We start from the raw sequence: 16,651 nt of genomic DNA on the forward strand, positions 1-16,651 counted from the left end.
CTTTTGATACCACTTCTTAAATATTGTCAATCCTAACTTGTAATATACATCATGAGAAATCATTAAAAAAATTGAATATAAAATAAATGAGTTAAAAAAATATATGTATATTTATAGATATAGAAAAATGATTCCAAATATACAGTATATTCTCAAATAATAAATAGTATGAATTTTATATTATGCCAATGAGTGAAATATGTAGTCAACAAATGTTGATCACATCATTAATATTGTTTTTTAAAGTTTGGAAATAGTATGGAATAAATAAAATTTGTTCGATTATTGCATACAAGTGATATGTTTATAATTTGAACAGACACTACATAGAATAAGTCAAAAACCAACCAATATTTAGAGACAGTGATGCACTGAGGTAGCGATTCAAATTTTAAATATCTTTAACAATATATATTTTGAATTATCATTTATCACATTGTTTATTGAATAGGAAATACACGAAATAATTATTACTTAAACAAACCCCGGTATTTCTGCTGGCAGTAAGGTTCTAATGATATCATCATCAAGGCATCATCCGTTTAATGGTCACCTGATTCTATACTTGTATATCAAAATTACACATGCATGATACATTTATATATACCTGAACATGATGCTAGATTGTTAAATACTTAATAGATTCTAAATTAGAGGTGAAATAATTTTTAACAAAGATCTTCTCAAGTAAGAAATAAACAAATTATTAGATAATTTTATGACTTCACTGATTAGACAAAAACATATATAAACATCAATATCTAAAATAGTATTTTAAGTTTAAATAAACAAAGTAGTAGATCAACATTTTGTAGGTTATCTTTATATCTTTACTCTCCACTCATAAAATTTTTAATATTTAAATCATGAACTACTCATCTAAATTTCATTTTATATGTATCAAAATATTCTGCTTCGGAATATGGAAATAAAAATGTATGTTGTCATTCAAAAACGTTAATAGATTTTAAAATAATGAGTGTTGCATGATAAATAAATCATTTGTGAATACAGGTCTTCCAAATTTTGTGATAAAAATTGTTAAGGGATTATTTTGGTTATATTATTGTGATCCCCGTAATTTTTAATTGTCACTGTATATATAAAAATAAATAAATAAATATCAATCTGTTACTTATATAACCTTGAATATAAATACAATTTATTTATTGGCACTGTATACATAAATTAATTAAAAGTACCTAACAGGTTTTTAAAATCTGAAATTTTAGAAGAGATGAATTGTGCAACAGATTCTTGTATTTTAGATGAAAACAAAAATATTTAATTAAATTTATTAGATTGAATATAGTTATACTTTTATCAACAAGTAAATTAACTTAATAAATAAAATAAAATTATTAATTAATTGGTAAGTATAATAATGGTGTTTAATAAGAACTCTTTGTAACATACAAAACTAGTAACAAATGTTTTTAATTTATTTAATTTGGTTTACTATTATTATATATTAAATTATTTTCAAAGTTAGTCTTTAATTTGTATATTGTCTTCCACAGATATCGATCCAACAATTTCAGATTCATTTATATCCTCATTAATTGAATAAAGTAATTTTTTGGCTAATATTTGAATGTCTTCATCAACACTATTACAATGTGAAGTCAGTAATTTAATAAAGGTTGAATTTTTGTACAGAACAAGCTGTTTTTGACTAATGCCACCTACAAAAAATAGAAATACAATAAAGCAAAGTTCTCTAAAATTAAATATAATTATAATATAGCAATTCAGGACTTAGAAGTAATAATTATTACAATTAATCAAATGGCTTGCTGGCATAGACTAATAATATACTTGCTAGTATGCATTATTGTACTGACTGTACTATAATAGATCTGTTTAATATTATTAATTATTTATTAAGTACTATTAATAATAGTGAAATTTAAATTTAAATTGTAAAAAAAAATAAATTAATGTTGAACATTACAGAATATATGTTATATATGATAGATACTTTATAGAATTATTAACTAAATTAATTGACTTGATAACTGTAATTTGAGAATATAGCTTTTAATCTACTCTAAATTTTTTTCGTTAAATTCTATACCAATACATAAGATAATAATTGTTCATGATTATATTATAACCCTGAAGTTATTATTACAATGTTAATAAAAGTCTTCAAAAATTTAAAATATAGGTACCCATTAATATTTAAATAAACTTATTAAAATCCCTTTCTTAACAATCTTCCATTAATCTCTATAAATGTCAACACTTAGTTATACATTTTTATTTAAAAAAAAAAATATATATATATAATTAAACAAAAACTAGCCAGCAATATTTATTAGATTATGCAATAAGCAAATTTTGAAATTGCAATATGAAATATACTTTTTTTTTATATATGTCTAGAGTAAATTTATAATATAATTGTTGCAATTAGGCTTATACTAGTAAATTATCATACACATTTCATAGTAGCATAGGTACCTAATATGACAAATTAGATATTTAAGAAAAACACTGAAACATAACAGAATTTATCAGGGCTATTTATACTTTAAATCAACATGTTTCCAAATTTAATTGTATAAATAAAAATTTTCTTCCAAGAAAAAATAATTACTTAATGTATTGAATATATGTATAGATAATAATATATTTTTTTAAATTAAATTAAAAAAATTAAAATTGTTATCTATATATTTTTTTTTAATTTAATCAACATGTTAGTAGTTATTAGTTTCTTAAGGTGATCATTAATTCATGTATACATATGTTTTAACAATAAGCAATACATGTAAAACTATTCGAGCAAAAATAAATAACATTATAACATATACTATATACAATAAAAATAGTTTATGTAAAACAAGAAATAAAAAATAAAAATCTAAATAAAATAATTTTTAAATGGGGATTTTAATTTTAATTGCCTTAAATGTATACTATATTAAAAAAAATTATTAAATTATTTTTGTAAGACCTTGAAAATTAAATATTTAGATATTAGTTCAAAAGTTTGAAGTTATTAAGTAGTTAATTAATAAAAATTAAAAACAGTATGATAAATGGGACTCTTACTTAATAACAATAATGGAACATTACATAGTGATACTAATAACAAGTTAATAAAAGAAAATTAACTTTGATTTTATATTTATAAACGTATACATACATATATAATATAAAGTATAGTTCACTTATTTACTGAATTATGTGTTTACCTTTTTTTATGATATATCTTATAACATCCAAGCCTTTCATTACTATTGGATTAAATGTAGTGTGATTTAAAACATCAATAGTGGTTTTGATCAATTTATCTATATCATTCTCACACACAGATTCAAAATTTGTAACATACAAAAGATTTCTAAAAAATTAAATAAATAACAAAATTGAAATAAATTAAATATTTTTAAGACTCACTTAAACAAACAAAGTATAGATACTTCCATCAATGAATTTTTATCTTTGATTGATTTGTCTAAATTATTTATAAACCATGTTATATGTTTCATTATAATGTTGGCAGGACTTATGGTAGTATGAACTGGTTCATATTCTAAAATAGCACAATTTAATATTAAATAATAATATAATTTTTACAAAAATTAATATTCTCTTACTAAATCTACTAAAGTTTCCCAATGACCTTACAGCTGACAACTTCAAATATAAATTATTAGAATTTAGTTTTTTAAGTAGCCATTCTACTAAATATAAAACATCAAGTTGTTTATTTTTTTCCATCGAACCATCTAAAAAAAAGAAAAAAACAACCATTATAATTTAAATCAATGAGAGAGAATTTATAAGAAGTGAAAATATAATTTACAAGACATTTATTGTACAACAGTAACCATACCATTTCAAAAATATTATTAGGTAAATTTAAAGCATGATAAAAAATATAATTGATCAAAATGTATAAAATTAAATTTAAATTATCTACCATAAACATTTTTTTTAACTTAAATAAAAATAATAGTACTATAATAATTAGTTAATTAATTATTTAACTTTTTTTGTCTATGGTTATTGACATTTGACAATTTGGCTTACAATCAAACTTAATTTTATCAAATGTTGAGTGATGTTGATTAATTCAAATGTAATAAGATACAAGCCAAGATCATAGAAACAACATATTAATATATTTATATCATAATTTAAGATTCATTACGTAAACCATACCATCATTGGAAAGTAAAATTATGATATCACATATTTTTTTAACAATACGTTTTGGATCTTCTTCTTGATTTTCTTCATATTTATCTAATACTTCTATTAATGTTTTATGTTTTTCTTTTAATATCCAGTTATAAACATCTAAAAATATTTTTATTTTTATTTAATATAATTACTTTTTTTTTTAAATAAATAATATATGTTAATTGAAGTTATATATGTTATGCATTTACTATAAGTCTTAGACACTTGTTTAATGAATTTAATACAAATGGAAGTAATATTGATGTGCATATTATATGTCTTTAATAAACGATCAATAAAATAACATTTTTCATAATCTGTTATTTTAGTGTTACTTGAGGACTTTCTAACAATATTAATCATTACTGATACCAAGTTTATATAAAATCTATAGTTATTATTCTTATATTCCATGTATTGAATTCCATACAAATTTAATTCTTCAATCATATTATCCGGAAACTGTAAAAAAAAAATTACAATATTTTTCTTATTTATTAATATACTAATAATACAAACCTTATAATTATAGTCATCCAGATGAGTTAAATTTAATAATAATCCGATGATGACAGGTTGAATGTTTTCATTAATCTTTGTTTTCAAAAGTTCCATCGTAATTAAAAGACATCCTTCCTTTAATGCACACTTAGTATTTTCTTCTAAAAATTATTTGAAACAAAGATAATACATTTATTGGTAAGCGCTTTATTCAAATTCAATTTTTATTCTACCTTTGGTTATAATTAACAGACAAATTTGTTTTAATTCAAAATCATATGTACAATACATTTTTTAATATTAATTATAAATTGGTAGCAACTACAGATTAAAATAAATTTCTATCTTAATTTGTTGTAGTATTTAGTGTTTAATTTTAAGAATATATACTGCAATAAGTAATTTATTATTGTTAATTATTTTATAAATGACTACATTTTTTGTTTTTTGTACTTTATCTAACTTAATTTTCTATAACTGAAATGAATGTTATTATTTACCATGGTAATAACAAAGATTCCCAATTGCACGACATGTCTGAAGCAAACATTCTTGAATACACTTATCTTTATTAATACGACTTATAAGTGACTTTAATATGTTCACAGTAGACACGGTTATTTTTTCTCCAAAATAATGTCTTGCTAAGTCAACTGAGCATAATGAAGCAATTACATTACATCCAGCAGTTAAAACTTGATTGTTATGAGTAGGTGATAAAGGCAAATATTTAATTAATTGTTTATAATCATCTTCTGACAAACCTAAAAATAATTATTATATTTATGTTTAATTATTAAATTCATTTAATATTAATGTTTTCAGAATCATAGCTTATGTTTATACATGTAATACTTGTAACAAATTAAGAATTCGGTAATAAAATAATTGATTAATACAGAACAAATACCCATCATTCACAAAACAGATAAGAATTACTTGAATTATTTTCAGAATTTGGAAAAAAAATAATACATTAAATATTAATGATATATACTTACATTTTGGATCAAGTTCAGATAATTCATTCAATAAATCCATGATGTTGTTATAATCTTTTTCATTTATTTGTTTGTTTATTTTACTGATATTAAAAGACTCAAAAAGAATAATTTTTTCCATTTTACAATTCTAAAAAAATATATATACATTTATATAACTTTTTAATATTGATAATTTTTACTTAGATTAAGTTTTTGATTTTGATTTTCACGAATCTTAAATTATTGATTCACTAACTCGATTTTCTAGTTTTTTTTATTACATCAATACATTCTGTGTATCTCAATAAAAACACAAACACAATACTTTTAATAGATTTTTTAAATTATTTTTAATTTAATATCATTAAATCAATAGAATCGCCATAAATGGAACAAAATATTATTTTAAGAAAACATTATTACAAATATAATTATTTTAAAACTAAATACTACGTTCAAAAATTAACCGTTATACGATCTTTAAGTAATTAATTTTGTTAATGCATTCTCTATGAATAAATACCATGGCCAGGGTGTAATAACATGTAATATAACTATGAGTAGTAAGTATTAAGTATAAAAAATAAAAATCAAAATATGAAATGATTAATCTCAAACAAAAAACTCATTACAATTTTAGATAAGAATGTTATCAGTAACTTCGTGATACGCGAATAGGTTTATGGGTTTCGGAAAAAAGCTGTAGATATTATCTATAGTTATGGTTTCGAGAATTGAACCATGTTGTCTTGGATTTAGCGTACAATGCCCACATAATAAATTTATAGTTGGATGAATGGAAAGCGTCCTTAATCTGAAACATATACAATATGTTATTTTGTACCATGTAAATATATTCACAATTCAAAAAACGCCCGTTTTTTTTCATTATTTAATATTTTGGGAAGCCATTATAGAAATTCACCACCGGGAGCGTTCGCATCAACGATCGCCCGGCACCGGCCACATCAGTTTTCAATTTTCATTCACCCAACTGGTGACTAGCGAGTAGTGACTGTAGTTCATTTTTAATAGATACGTCCCACATTCTAAAATATTTTGTATAATGTATATCTTTATTCATTACATGTACCTATCTTGAATCATGATTTAAATATTGACCATATTTCCTTTTTTTATGTAGTATGTACCAAAGCGATTATTGAATCAAACTATCAAATAAAAATTGTATTGTCTATTTAATCTTTAAGCAAAACTTAAAACTACCAAAAACAGTAGAATCTTCAGAAGTGCAGAAAGTGAGCAAATCGGTATCGCCTATCAAATTCACAGTTCTAGAATTCAAAAGTATACATCTCGTGACTCGTCATTTTGTTTATAGTAGACTGCAGTTTCTATAGTTTTGAGAATAGTAATCACTGAAATGGAATTAAACACTATGTATGATATAAATATAATTAGTCAAGTTAACAAAGACTTAGGATTATTTATTGTTGTTGAAAAATTTACTAATAGTTCAACAAGATATTTTCAAGACTATTATAAACGACTTTTAAATTTTCACAATTGTAGTGAGTGGTTTGAAAAATTTGACTATCCTATTATTGAAATTGGAAAGGTTAGTAATTATTTACTGCTAATAAATATATTACTGTGAAATCTCTGAATAGTAGTCATTCAACCACTGAAATTTTGTCCACTATTTAGAGGAGAGTAAATTTTTAAAATTCATAAAAAGTAAATGTGTGACAAAAAATGTGCTATGTTAAAATAAATTACAATATTATTTAATGTTTTAGTAATATAATAGTTTTAATATTTTAACAAAACATAATATTTAAATACATATTTTTTTTTAATTTACAGGTAGTAATTGCTCAAGTTAATAAAAACCTATGGGCACGCGGTATTATATCAAAATGTCATGATCATAATAATTTATATCCTGAAATTTATTTAATCGACTCTCAGGTATTGTATTCATTGTTCATTAAATAATTGTTGTTATATTGATTTTATATGTTTAAAATTGGTATTTAGAGATTCACTGACAAAGACAATAAGTTTGAATTGAGAACATGTCCACCCAAATTGTTGCAGCTTATAGTTCCAACCTATTACATTAATATAGATCTTTGTTTAGATGATGATGATTTAAAAGCTGCAATTACAATATTGATAAAGAAAAATCAATATGGTGATTTGAGTTTCAGTTTTATTCCTAAATCTTTTGAAAATAATATTTATTCAGGTGAATTATTCGTAAACCTTAAAGTTAATAATTTGTATACACCATTAAAAAAAGTATTGAAAAATTTCCATACAAAAAAAATTTTTGAAGGTAATTAAATAATATTTATATTTTATACACTTATAAAATATTAACTATACTCAACATTAAAAAAATATATGCTTTGTTTAGACATTCCCCAGTACAAAAAGTATCAATGTTCAATTTTCAATCCAATAGAATTAAAATATTTGGTAAGTTCAAATCTTTATATTAATTTGCGAATTCTAATTAATTGTTTTTGTTTCTTTAGAGAAATATTTTTATACCAAGGGAACCAAGTAATATGGTATTTTTAGAGAATAATCTAATTTCAAGTTGCTGTGACTTAAGTGTTCTTAATGATTCAAATACAAATCTGTCATATAATTCTGCAAATGAAATTTCCTCAAACTCTAACTACTCAGAAAATATCTGTTTTAGTGATGACCCAGAATTAGAAATTCAAAAATTAGATATTAATTGTACTACTCCAATAGCAAAACAAAAAGTTTACTCTTCGAATTGTTCTTTGATGAGTAAAAGCAGCTCTTCTTTACAATCATTAACTTCTAATAATTATAATTGCTCTATGCCAGAAATAAAACAATGTAACGATTTTACTATGATGAAAATGTCTAAATTGAAAGACACTGGTTCTCAGCAGAATAACAAGTCAACTTTAACCCATAAAATATTAGAAACACCTACAATAAAATTAAAATCAAAAACCAACGTAAAAACTATAAATACTTCAATGGAAAATTCAGATATATGGTGGTCTGATGATGAAGAGAGTTAAAAACTCCTTGATTATACTATGAAATAAGAGAAAATTATTGTTTTTACTAATTTTAGTATTTTAATACTTTTTAACTAAATATAAAATATAATAGTGATGGACCAATTTTTGTTACATTTACCATTTACTACAAAAAGTACCTAATTAACTAGTGTTTGTTTTTTAATGATATATTAAATAAATTGAATATTTTGTTATTTATTATCTTTATTTATAGAATGCAATGTTTGTGTATGTGTATAAATATTCTATAGCCAAGTTTATTGCACTCATGGTTTTAAAATTTAGTTCATAGTTAATATTATATCCGAGGATGTATACCTTAAATTTATATTTTTTTAATTTGCGTGTTAAAAATGGCTAATACAGATTTATTCATTCATAAAAACTATATTTTTTTCGTTTATATATGTTTGCCATCGATAACAGAAAATAAAAATATTACAACTATTTAGTTATAGTATTTTTTTTTTATGTTTATTGTATACTTTGTATAGCAATTAGTTTTGACAATTGAGTATTAGCTAAACATTAAGGGAATAATATAAAATAGTTATTTACAAAAAGGAAATGAAGAATATATAACTTAATTTAAAAGCTTGTATGGTTAAAAAATAATATATTTAGTATGATATTATTTTATTAGTCTGAAAGAATACTTTTGATATCAAAAGAAATAATAATTGATCACATTCGGTTGATAGTCTGAGGCATATGAAGATTAAGTGCTAATATTGCAAACCATAGAAGTTTAATTTTAGACTCATTTTATACTTGGTAAAAACAATTGAAAATCTGTATAATTTATATTTTACAGAGTTTGTTTTAGAAAAAATAAAAATAAATCCACTGTCAATGCTTGTAAGATACGTTATAATTAGAGCAAGGACTTTCATGCATTAAAAAATCATCAAATATGCATTTATGCATCAAAAAATTTAAAATATGCAGTTAAATATGCCCTCAAAAAAATCAATACAATAAAATGTATAGCTCTAAAAATTATATTTTTTCTTTACATATTTAATTTTAATAATTGTATATCATCTCTCTATAAGTTTTAACTGAATTTGATATCACTATTGTAATCTAATCTAGTTTCGCAACTATGGTAAAATGAGTCTCTTTCGTCTTTATGAGAATATAGAAACAGTAAAATATAATACTTTGTGTCCTTAATAATGAAAAATATTCACCGAGAAACATGATTTTCAAAAAACCTTCAAAATATGCACTAAAAACTAAAAATATGCTCTTAAAATTAAAAAATATGTCCTTTAAACCCAAAATATGCACTAAAAACTTTGAGATTTTAGTCACAAATGTTGTGGAATGTATTGTGTACTTACTCTGCATATGAAAAAGTAAGCCTGAAAAAATATGCAAATGCATGAAATTCCTTGCTCTAGTTATAACTTAGAAGAATTAAAATAATTATTCTAATCTACTTCTCTTCTATTGTCCTATATATTTTGTTAAGGAATTGATCTAATTTTCAGTTTGCCACAGAACTAAAATAAATACCAATTTAGATTGTTAGTGGAGTTTCAGTAATCAGACACATAAGAAATTAAAGGACTTTAATAAAATAAATACTCAATATTTAGATGAAATTTTATATTTTATTATTTTAAATATTTGGTTTAGAATCAATATTAGGCATTATTAATTTAAAACTCATGAATATCCGTTGATCAAATTTCCAGATAATTTTTTCTGCAAGTAATAAATATCATTAATATCAACATATATTATTTAAAATTTCTTTCAAACTAACATAATTTAAAAAATAATTTTTACTCAACATTGTTAAGAGTAAATACTTGAAAATCAAAATCAATTTTATTAGCAATAACAAACATTTTAAAAATATTCACTCAAAAAAGTTATATGTTAAAATTTAGTCTGGCATAATTACATAGTATAATGTAATAAGCATTACTAACTGTAATTCCATTAGTTTTTAAAACTTAGATAAAGAAGCTAGATGAATATTTGTTTAATATGTATATAATAAAAAATTAATTATAAGTTACCATTTTACAATTGCAATAAAGACAAGTGATTTTTTCTTTTTGTAATTTATTTTTTATTGTACAATCTGTGAATTATTTTTACAATAAGTAAAAGTGATGATAGAAGTTAACAATATTTACAAATAAGTATTTAAAGAGACACTAGTTGTGACCGAAGAAGCCAACCAGAGTTGGAACTTGGGGTGAGGTTTAGTAATAGTTAGTCAGCCAATAGGTCTTGGCACTATGTTCTTTTTTGGCACCTACTGAGGTCTCCAAGGATGGTGAGAATAGAGAGTTCAACTATTAGTGGATTTCTGTGATTGTGTGTACTGCAGTGGATATTTTTTTATAGAATGATTTGGCAGTGTTTAAAACTGTTTGGATGGATAAGTCTTAGTGTATTGTGTCGTTGGAGACATAATATGAAGCTTTTGTTATTTGCCAAAGGCATCTGGATTGGAACATTTGTATTTTTTTGATATTAGAGGGCTTGGCAGCTCTCTCAGAGTTGTAGGCTGTAGGTCTATTTAATCTATTTAAATTTGAGGATCAATTTATGTATCAGTAGTTTATTTTTTAGATTTAAGTAATTTGATGTAAAAAGATAGTGTAATTGATGTGATTGATTGTTTAGGGTGAGGCGCTTGAGGTGAATATGGAATAGTGGATATTTTAGAGCATTGGGTGACATTAAAAAAATTTTCATGCGACATCATAATCTAAATCAACAAATATGCCTAAAAAATACTTTTTAGAATTAAATATACAAAACCTTACCTACATCTAACATTCTAACAATACCATCAAAACTCATAACATATAAACAAATACAAATAATTTATGAGTTAAACTTATTCTTTTTAGTTAAAAAAAGGAATCAATAACATACAGTATGCATATTATAAAAGTATAAAAAATAGCTCATTAATATATATATATATATATATATATATATAAAATAATTGACTTGTAGGAACCAGGATTAAAATTAAATCGAAAACAGTTTGTAGATATTTTTATTAGAACGACTGATGACCAGATGAAACATAATGCATTGTCGCATAGAATAAATTGCTTCTTAGTTCATGCATACCATAATATTCAATGAGTACCTACAGTGATCAGTCACACGGGTTTTCCATTGTAAACAATTTCAATAATAATTTATACTTCCAAATTCAAATGATCAAACGAAATAATATAAATAAATAACAAAATTAAACATAAGAAATAATTATATAATAATTTTAAACATCGTCATTTTTACAAAAAATTGTTGTCACCCAGTAATTAAATATGTGGTCTACTAGGCGACAAAAAGCTTTTTCTAGGCGACATTCTTGTCGCCCCGTATATTAGTTAAAATATCCACTGACACTGTGGGATACTCAGGTTAATCGGTGATCTAGGTGCAGACCCAGATATCAGACTTTGAAACAGTTGGTAGGGGACGTTATTAGGTATATGTTACATTTATGCTTTTGTAGCTAATGCTTGTAAATCAACCATGCATTTTTTAAAACTTTGTTTTTCTTGTTCATGTGTTAATGATTTAAGAACATTTTCAATGATCCAATTAACCATGTGTCTTTGTTGTACAGAACGTGTCAAGTTAGCCAAATCCAATTGATAATCCAAACGCCTTTTTACCTATAAATAAAACATAGATACTGGTAAAATACTTGTATATTATTAAAAATAGTACTTGGTTGTAGGCTTGTAGAGCTCGCTCTCGATAAATAGCTTCTAACTGAATAGCTACATTCTCTCGTTTTGCTTGAATTACATGTTTTTGAGCTTCAGTTCTCCATACTTCTTGGTTTTGGTGTTCAATGCATTTTTTTAAGCCATCAATTTCACTTTTACGACTAGCATTACAAGATGTTTCGTATTCCTAAATAAAATATTATATTATTTAATTATTAACTTTCAACAATTTAAAAAAAAAATAATTACATTAAATACATACATCAATTTCTTTATCAAGGAAATCAGCTAAAGAAGATCCAAATTTTTTCCATCCGACATAAAACAAACCAATAGTAGCCAATACATAAGGGAACTCATGTTCAACTACCCAAATTTCTTTACTTAATAAATAAGTTGTGACACCAGCAGCAAAAATATATGGACCTAGAAAAAATTTTGTTTTCATCAAAACATAATATAATTTTAAGAATGTAATAATAATTAAAAATTATTATATAACAAGTATTAAAAAATAAATAGTTATAAGACAATTTAAAATGTTTAGTTAAATAAAAGTTATTAAATATAATAAATTAATATATAATAACGTTGATTAGTATGATTGTTTTATTATAGAATACTTAATATACCTTACCCCTCTCTAATAATTTATTTTAATTTTTAACTAGATGCGCAATTTTTTTTTCAATGATTACACACTTGGAGTATTTTATACATAAATTTGATTTACATAGAATCAATGTTATATCATATATATTGACTTTATTTACTTGTAAAAAAACGGAGCACTATTTAATATTATTTTAAATTTAATTATAATAGGTAGTTAATAAAAGAAAAATAATGTTGTTATTACTATATTATAATTGATAAAAGTAAAAATATCTTACTGTCAAATAATTGTTACTAACTTAAATTAAACTTACTCACTATCCTGACTTATTAAACATCTTACATATCTAAAAATAGTTATTATGTGCTCCTTACATGTAAACTTCTGACATTAAGAACATTGTATTTCTGTCACCCTATTTTTTGCTTATTTCATTCACTGATACAAAAATAATTATACGGAGCTTGTTTATACTGCTACAAATATCAAATGACAATTGAAATGGATTAATGTCTACTATATATTGTATAAGGAAAGGTTAGATTAGGAAAATAACTGAAAACAATAATAAACCAAAATAGAACAAGATAAATAAAAATATTGGTATATAGAGTACACCAGCACATGCGTTAAGAGTTAAATAATTTAAAAACTCATATTATCATTATTAAGTTTAGATTTATAATTATCCATCTGCTTGTATATTTACATTCAGTCAAATGCTGTGAACACGTTAATGATTATGAAGAATTAGTATGGGATAATAATGCAAATTTATTATAATTATTAAATATTATTTTAAAATAATTTCAGCTTTATTGGAATTACTATAGAACATAAAAATGTTTTTCACAAGTTTTGTAGTAAAAAAACAAAAAAACCCCACTAAACATCTATTGTACAGCCAAGTAGTTATCTATATGACTATTTTTTATTATATTTTTAAGCTACTATTTTTGTTTTTCAACTATTATATTGTTCTGGCATATTACTTTAAAAGAGCAGTTTCTAAATAGACATATACAAACATTGATTTTCTTTTCTTATATCTAGAGGATGTCAACCTGCTGTTTTTATCTAACATGGCTAATTTGCATTGAGCAAAACTAACTTCATGATGTTAGCATTAATTCAATTTAGAATAAATATTTAATTGACCAATTATCAAACTTAAATTAAATATTATTATTAGTTTTTATTTTTTTATGATATTTTAATTTTTAAATGAGTTATACATTTAGTAAATATATAAAATATTAAAATTCAAAAATTTTCTTAGATCGCTTAAACAATAACATTTTATAAAATATTGACTAGCAAATAGATAATATTTTAACTTTGAACTTTAGTAATAGGTTAATATACTTTAATATTTAAGCTAACATAAATTTACTGGGTAAAACATATATTGTTGTAACATCCTTTTAAATAAAAGAATTTATTTTATAAGTTTTACTTGTTGCATATTATCCAGTAAAGATTTAAAATTAAAATAAGGGTAGTTATAAGAAGCGTGATAAGCAAGTAAATAAAAACTGCAGATCTAAAAAGTAAAAATATGTTATAACCATACTATAGAAAACTCAGTTTCAGATAGTATGTGTTTTAAAATATTTATTTAATTAGTCTGAAAGTGTACAGGAAAAATAATATAAGAAAAAAAATTATATCATCTAATGAGGAAACATTGAATATCCTTACCAGTAACTCCAGTTTTTTTGTAAAATACTTCAAACCACTCTTCAGGTACAAACAAATACCTAGTTTTAGCAGGTTCTTCTAACCTCACCAATCTGGGAAAATTCACAAGATCACGTTCGGGTCCGTCAAATGGATTAGGTTGAGGTTGGCCATTGGGTTTTGGGAACCCTGGTACAATGATTGATTCATTAGTAGTAGCGACTGCCGGTTTGGTTTGTGTGGTGCGAACGACACTAGCACACAGTGGTGTTACTCGGAATAGTTCTGTAAAATCCACATTTCAAGCAAAACTATTAAGATACGTAATGTAGGGAACATTTACCTGAACGAAGAGCTAATCTGGATAACATGATTAGTAATTAATTCTTCGCCTGTGCCTTGACTAGAGAAGATAATTTCTATCTTGCGGAAACAATGATGGAAGTCGGAACTCGGAAGATATAAATGTATGGGTGAAATGATATAAGAAATGATGATAAGGTCAACAACAATACGATGAAAAAAAACAAGGCTGTGTCTCTAGATACCCGGGTGCCCGTGTAGATTAAGCGTACACGGACCCATTCGTGTATATATTCGATACCCGAATTGGTCGAATTGTTAACGCGTATGCGCCATAGACACAATAATATTATTTCATGTTTATATGCTATTTATAGGCAAACTAATTTTATATTTATTTTATTTTAATTTGTTTCTTATTGATACATTACTACATTACTACATTAGTATACACTATTAAATAGTAATACATACCTACATGTAAAAATACTCAATAAAACAGTCGAATTTGATTAACTCAAACTTTTAACTTAAACTTTGAGTTTATCATTTTGACTGTATTTTTAAATAGTGTATACCTATATTTCACGAAGCGTAATCGTGCTTATTAGTTGGGAGCACTCATGTTGCGTTTTTTACATGTAAAAAGGTAGGAAGGGCGCAATCGTGTTACAGCCCCGACGATACTGCTAAAAAGGGTTGATTTATATCTATTATTAATCCTGCCGGTAGAATTTCTTTTTTGATGACTTTTTCTAATTGTTCTTTTGCTATGTTCTCATTTTCATTAATTCCTTTATAAGCATTTAAAGTTCAAATTTTGACAAAATTCGTCAAAATTACGTTATTGTTAACTATTTTATAATAAAAAATATGATATGTGCAATATTTTTCATAACTAATAAGGTTTGAAATTTTAGTTAAAGTTTTTTCATAAGTATTTCATTTCGGAATTAGTATATTTTTTTTTTATACAATGATAAGTACCTATCATCGAATTCAAATTTAAGAGAATATACATTATATATTGACTTATTATATAGGCACCTACTGTATAGTACTCCAATATAATATATACTTGCCCACATTAGATTCTGAACGAAGTGAGGATTAATTTTATAATGATGTGGTATTTTATTTGTGTCTGTCATTTTCAAAACATTTTGACTAGAGCTATGATACAAATATTAGATATGTGAAATTTCACACTTTTTTTTTAACTTTCTTTTCAACTACAGTCAATCAAAATCTATTGCAAGGTTTGTTATAAGTTGTTATAAAAAAAAACTTGAAAAAAAATTGAGCTTAAATTTACAAAAGTTTTTTATGAACGTTATAACGTTATTTGTGTACACAGACACAAAAAAAACATACATACATCATTGGAAAATCATTGAATTCATCGCAATCTAAATAAAATTAAAAAATAATTTCTATTTGTAAATTAATACAAGTATATTCACTACACATCAATCAATATATAATATTATAATTACCTCATCATTATTGTTTCTACAATCTTCACGTTTTTTACGTTTCAAGTTGGCCAAATTAGGTTTTTTCCGTGGTGCACATAGCCTGAGACGTGCTTTTTTACCAAAACGCCAGTTTTTA

The 16,651-nt window shown here is 23.8% G+C and overlaps 3 protein-coding genes across 8 annotated transcripts; 1 reads left to right on the plus strand and 2 right to left on the minus strand.

Annotated features, from left to right (window-relative positions):
• Positions 1-1,377: 1,377 nt before the first annotated feature.
• On the minus strand, positions 1,378-5,823 carry LOC112601347. The gene is made up of 9 exons (XM_025348925.1): positions 5,700-5,823; positions 5,199-5,462; positions 4,717-4,859; positions 4,407-4,659; positions 4,177-4,314; positions 3,609-3,740; positions 3,409-3,544; positions 3,204-3,352; positions 1,378-1,685 (listed from the first exon to the last, which is right to left on the minus strand). The coding sequence occupies exons 1-9, from the start codon at positions 5,818-5,820 to the stop codon at positions 1,489-1,491; spliced, it is 1,533 nt and encodes a 510-aa protein (XP_025204710.1). The 5' UTR covers positions 5,821-5,823; the 3' UTR covers positions 1,378-1,488.
• Positions 5,824-6,676: 853 nt separating this feature from the next.
• On the plus strand, positions 6,677-8,861 carry LOC112601338. Of its 6 annotated transcripts, none has more exons than XM_025348907.1 (6): positions 6,677-6,749; positions 6,826-7,260; positions 7,509-7,613; positions 7,683-7,983; positions 8,065-8,126; positions 8,186-8,861. In XM_025348907.1, the coding sequence occupies exons 2-6, from the start codon at positions 7,066-7,068 to the stop codon at positions 8,711-8,713; spliced, it is 1,191 nt and encodes a 396-aa protein (XP_025204692.1). In that variant the 5' UTR covers positions 6,677-6,749; positions 6,826-7,065; the 3' UTR covers positions 8,714-8,861. The 6 variants fall into 6 exon arrangements, with proteins under 6 accessions (XP_025204692.1, XP_025204693.1, XP_025204694.1 ...); XM_025348908.1 differs by having other exon boundaries at positions 6,679-6,952; positions 7,024-7,260; XM_025348909.1 differs by having other exon boundaries at positions 6,679-6,952; positions 7,027-7,260.
• A 3,096-nt stretch (positions 8,862-11,957) lies between these two features.
• Positions 11,958-15,224, minus strand: LOC112601316 (ATP synthase subunit b, mitochondrial-like). Its single transcript, XM_025348858.1, has 5 exons — positions 15,078-15,224; positions 14,756-15,019; positions 12,701-12,864; positions 12,437-12,625; positions 11,958-12,381 (listed from the first exon to the last, which is right to left on the minus strand). Exons 1-5 carry the CDS (start codon positions 15,103-15,105, stop codon positions 12,205-12,207), a joined length of 822 nt encoding a protein of 273 aa, XP_025204643.1. The 5' UTR covers positions 15,106-15,224; the 3' UTR covers positions 11,958-12,204.
• Between the last annotated feature and the right edge of the window lie 1,427 nt (positions 15,225-16,651).

This window comes from Melanaphis sacchari, unplaced genomic scaffold (genome assembly GCF_002803265.2).
Source record: "Melanaphis sacchari strain LSU unplaced genomic scaffold, SCAv2.0 Contig77_pilon_pilon, whole genome shotgun sequence".
In the NCBI taxonomy this organism is placed as follows: Eukaryota; Metazoa; Arthropoda; class Insecta; order Hemiptera; family Aphididae; genus Melanaphis; species Melanaphis sacchari.

Excerpts from the sequence above, each read along its gene's own strand:
- LOC112601347 (XM_025348925.1), bottom strand. The coding sequence starts at position 5,820 with ATGGAAAAAATTATTCTTTTTGAGTCTTTTAATATCAGTAAAATAAAC. Across the intron at positions 4,860-5,198 it reads GAATCTTTGTTATTACCATG|AAGAAAATACTAAGTGTGCA; the intron begins GTAAATAATAAC and ends AATAATTTTTAG. Across the intron at positions 3,545-3,608 it reads GGGAAACTTTAGTAGATTTA|AATATGAACCAGTTCATACT; the intron begins GTAAGAGAATAT and ends GTGCTATTTTAG.
- LOC112601338 (XM_025348907.1), top strand. The coding sequence starts at position 7,066 with ATGGAATTAAACACTATGTATGATATAAATATAATTAGTCAAGTTAAC. Across the intron at positions 7,261-7,508 it reads CTATTATTGAAATTGGAAAG|GTAGTAATTGCTCAAGTTAA; the intron begins GTTAGTAATTAT and ends TTTAATTTACAG. Across the intron at positions 8,127-8,185 it reads CAATAGAATTAAAATATTTG|AGAAATATTTTTATACCAAG; the intron begins GTAAGTTCAAAT and ends TTGTTTCTTTAG.
- LOC112601316 (XM_025348858.1), bottom strand. The coding sequence starts at position 15,105 with ATGTTATCCAGATTAGCTCTTCGTTCAG. Across the intron at positions 15,020-15,077 it reads CAGATTAGCTCTTCGTTCAG|AACTATTCCGAGTAACACCA; the intron begins GTAAATGTTCCC and ends TGGATTTTACAG. Across the intron at positions 12,382-12,436 it reads CTCTACAAGCCTACAACCAA|GTAAAAAGGCGTTTGGATTA; the intron begins GTACTATTTTTA and ends TTTTATTTATAG.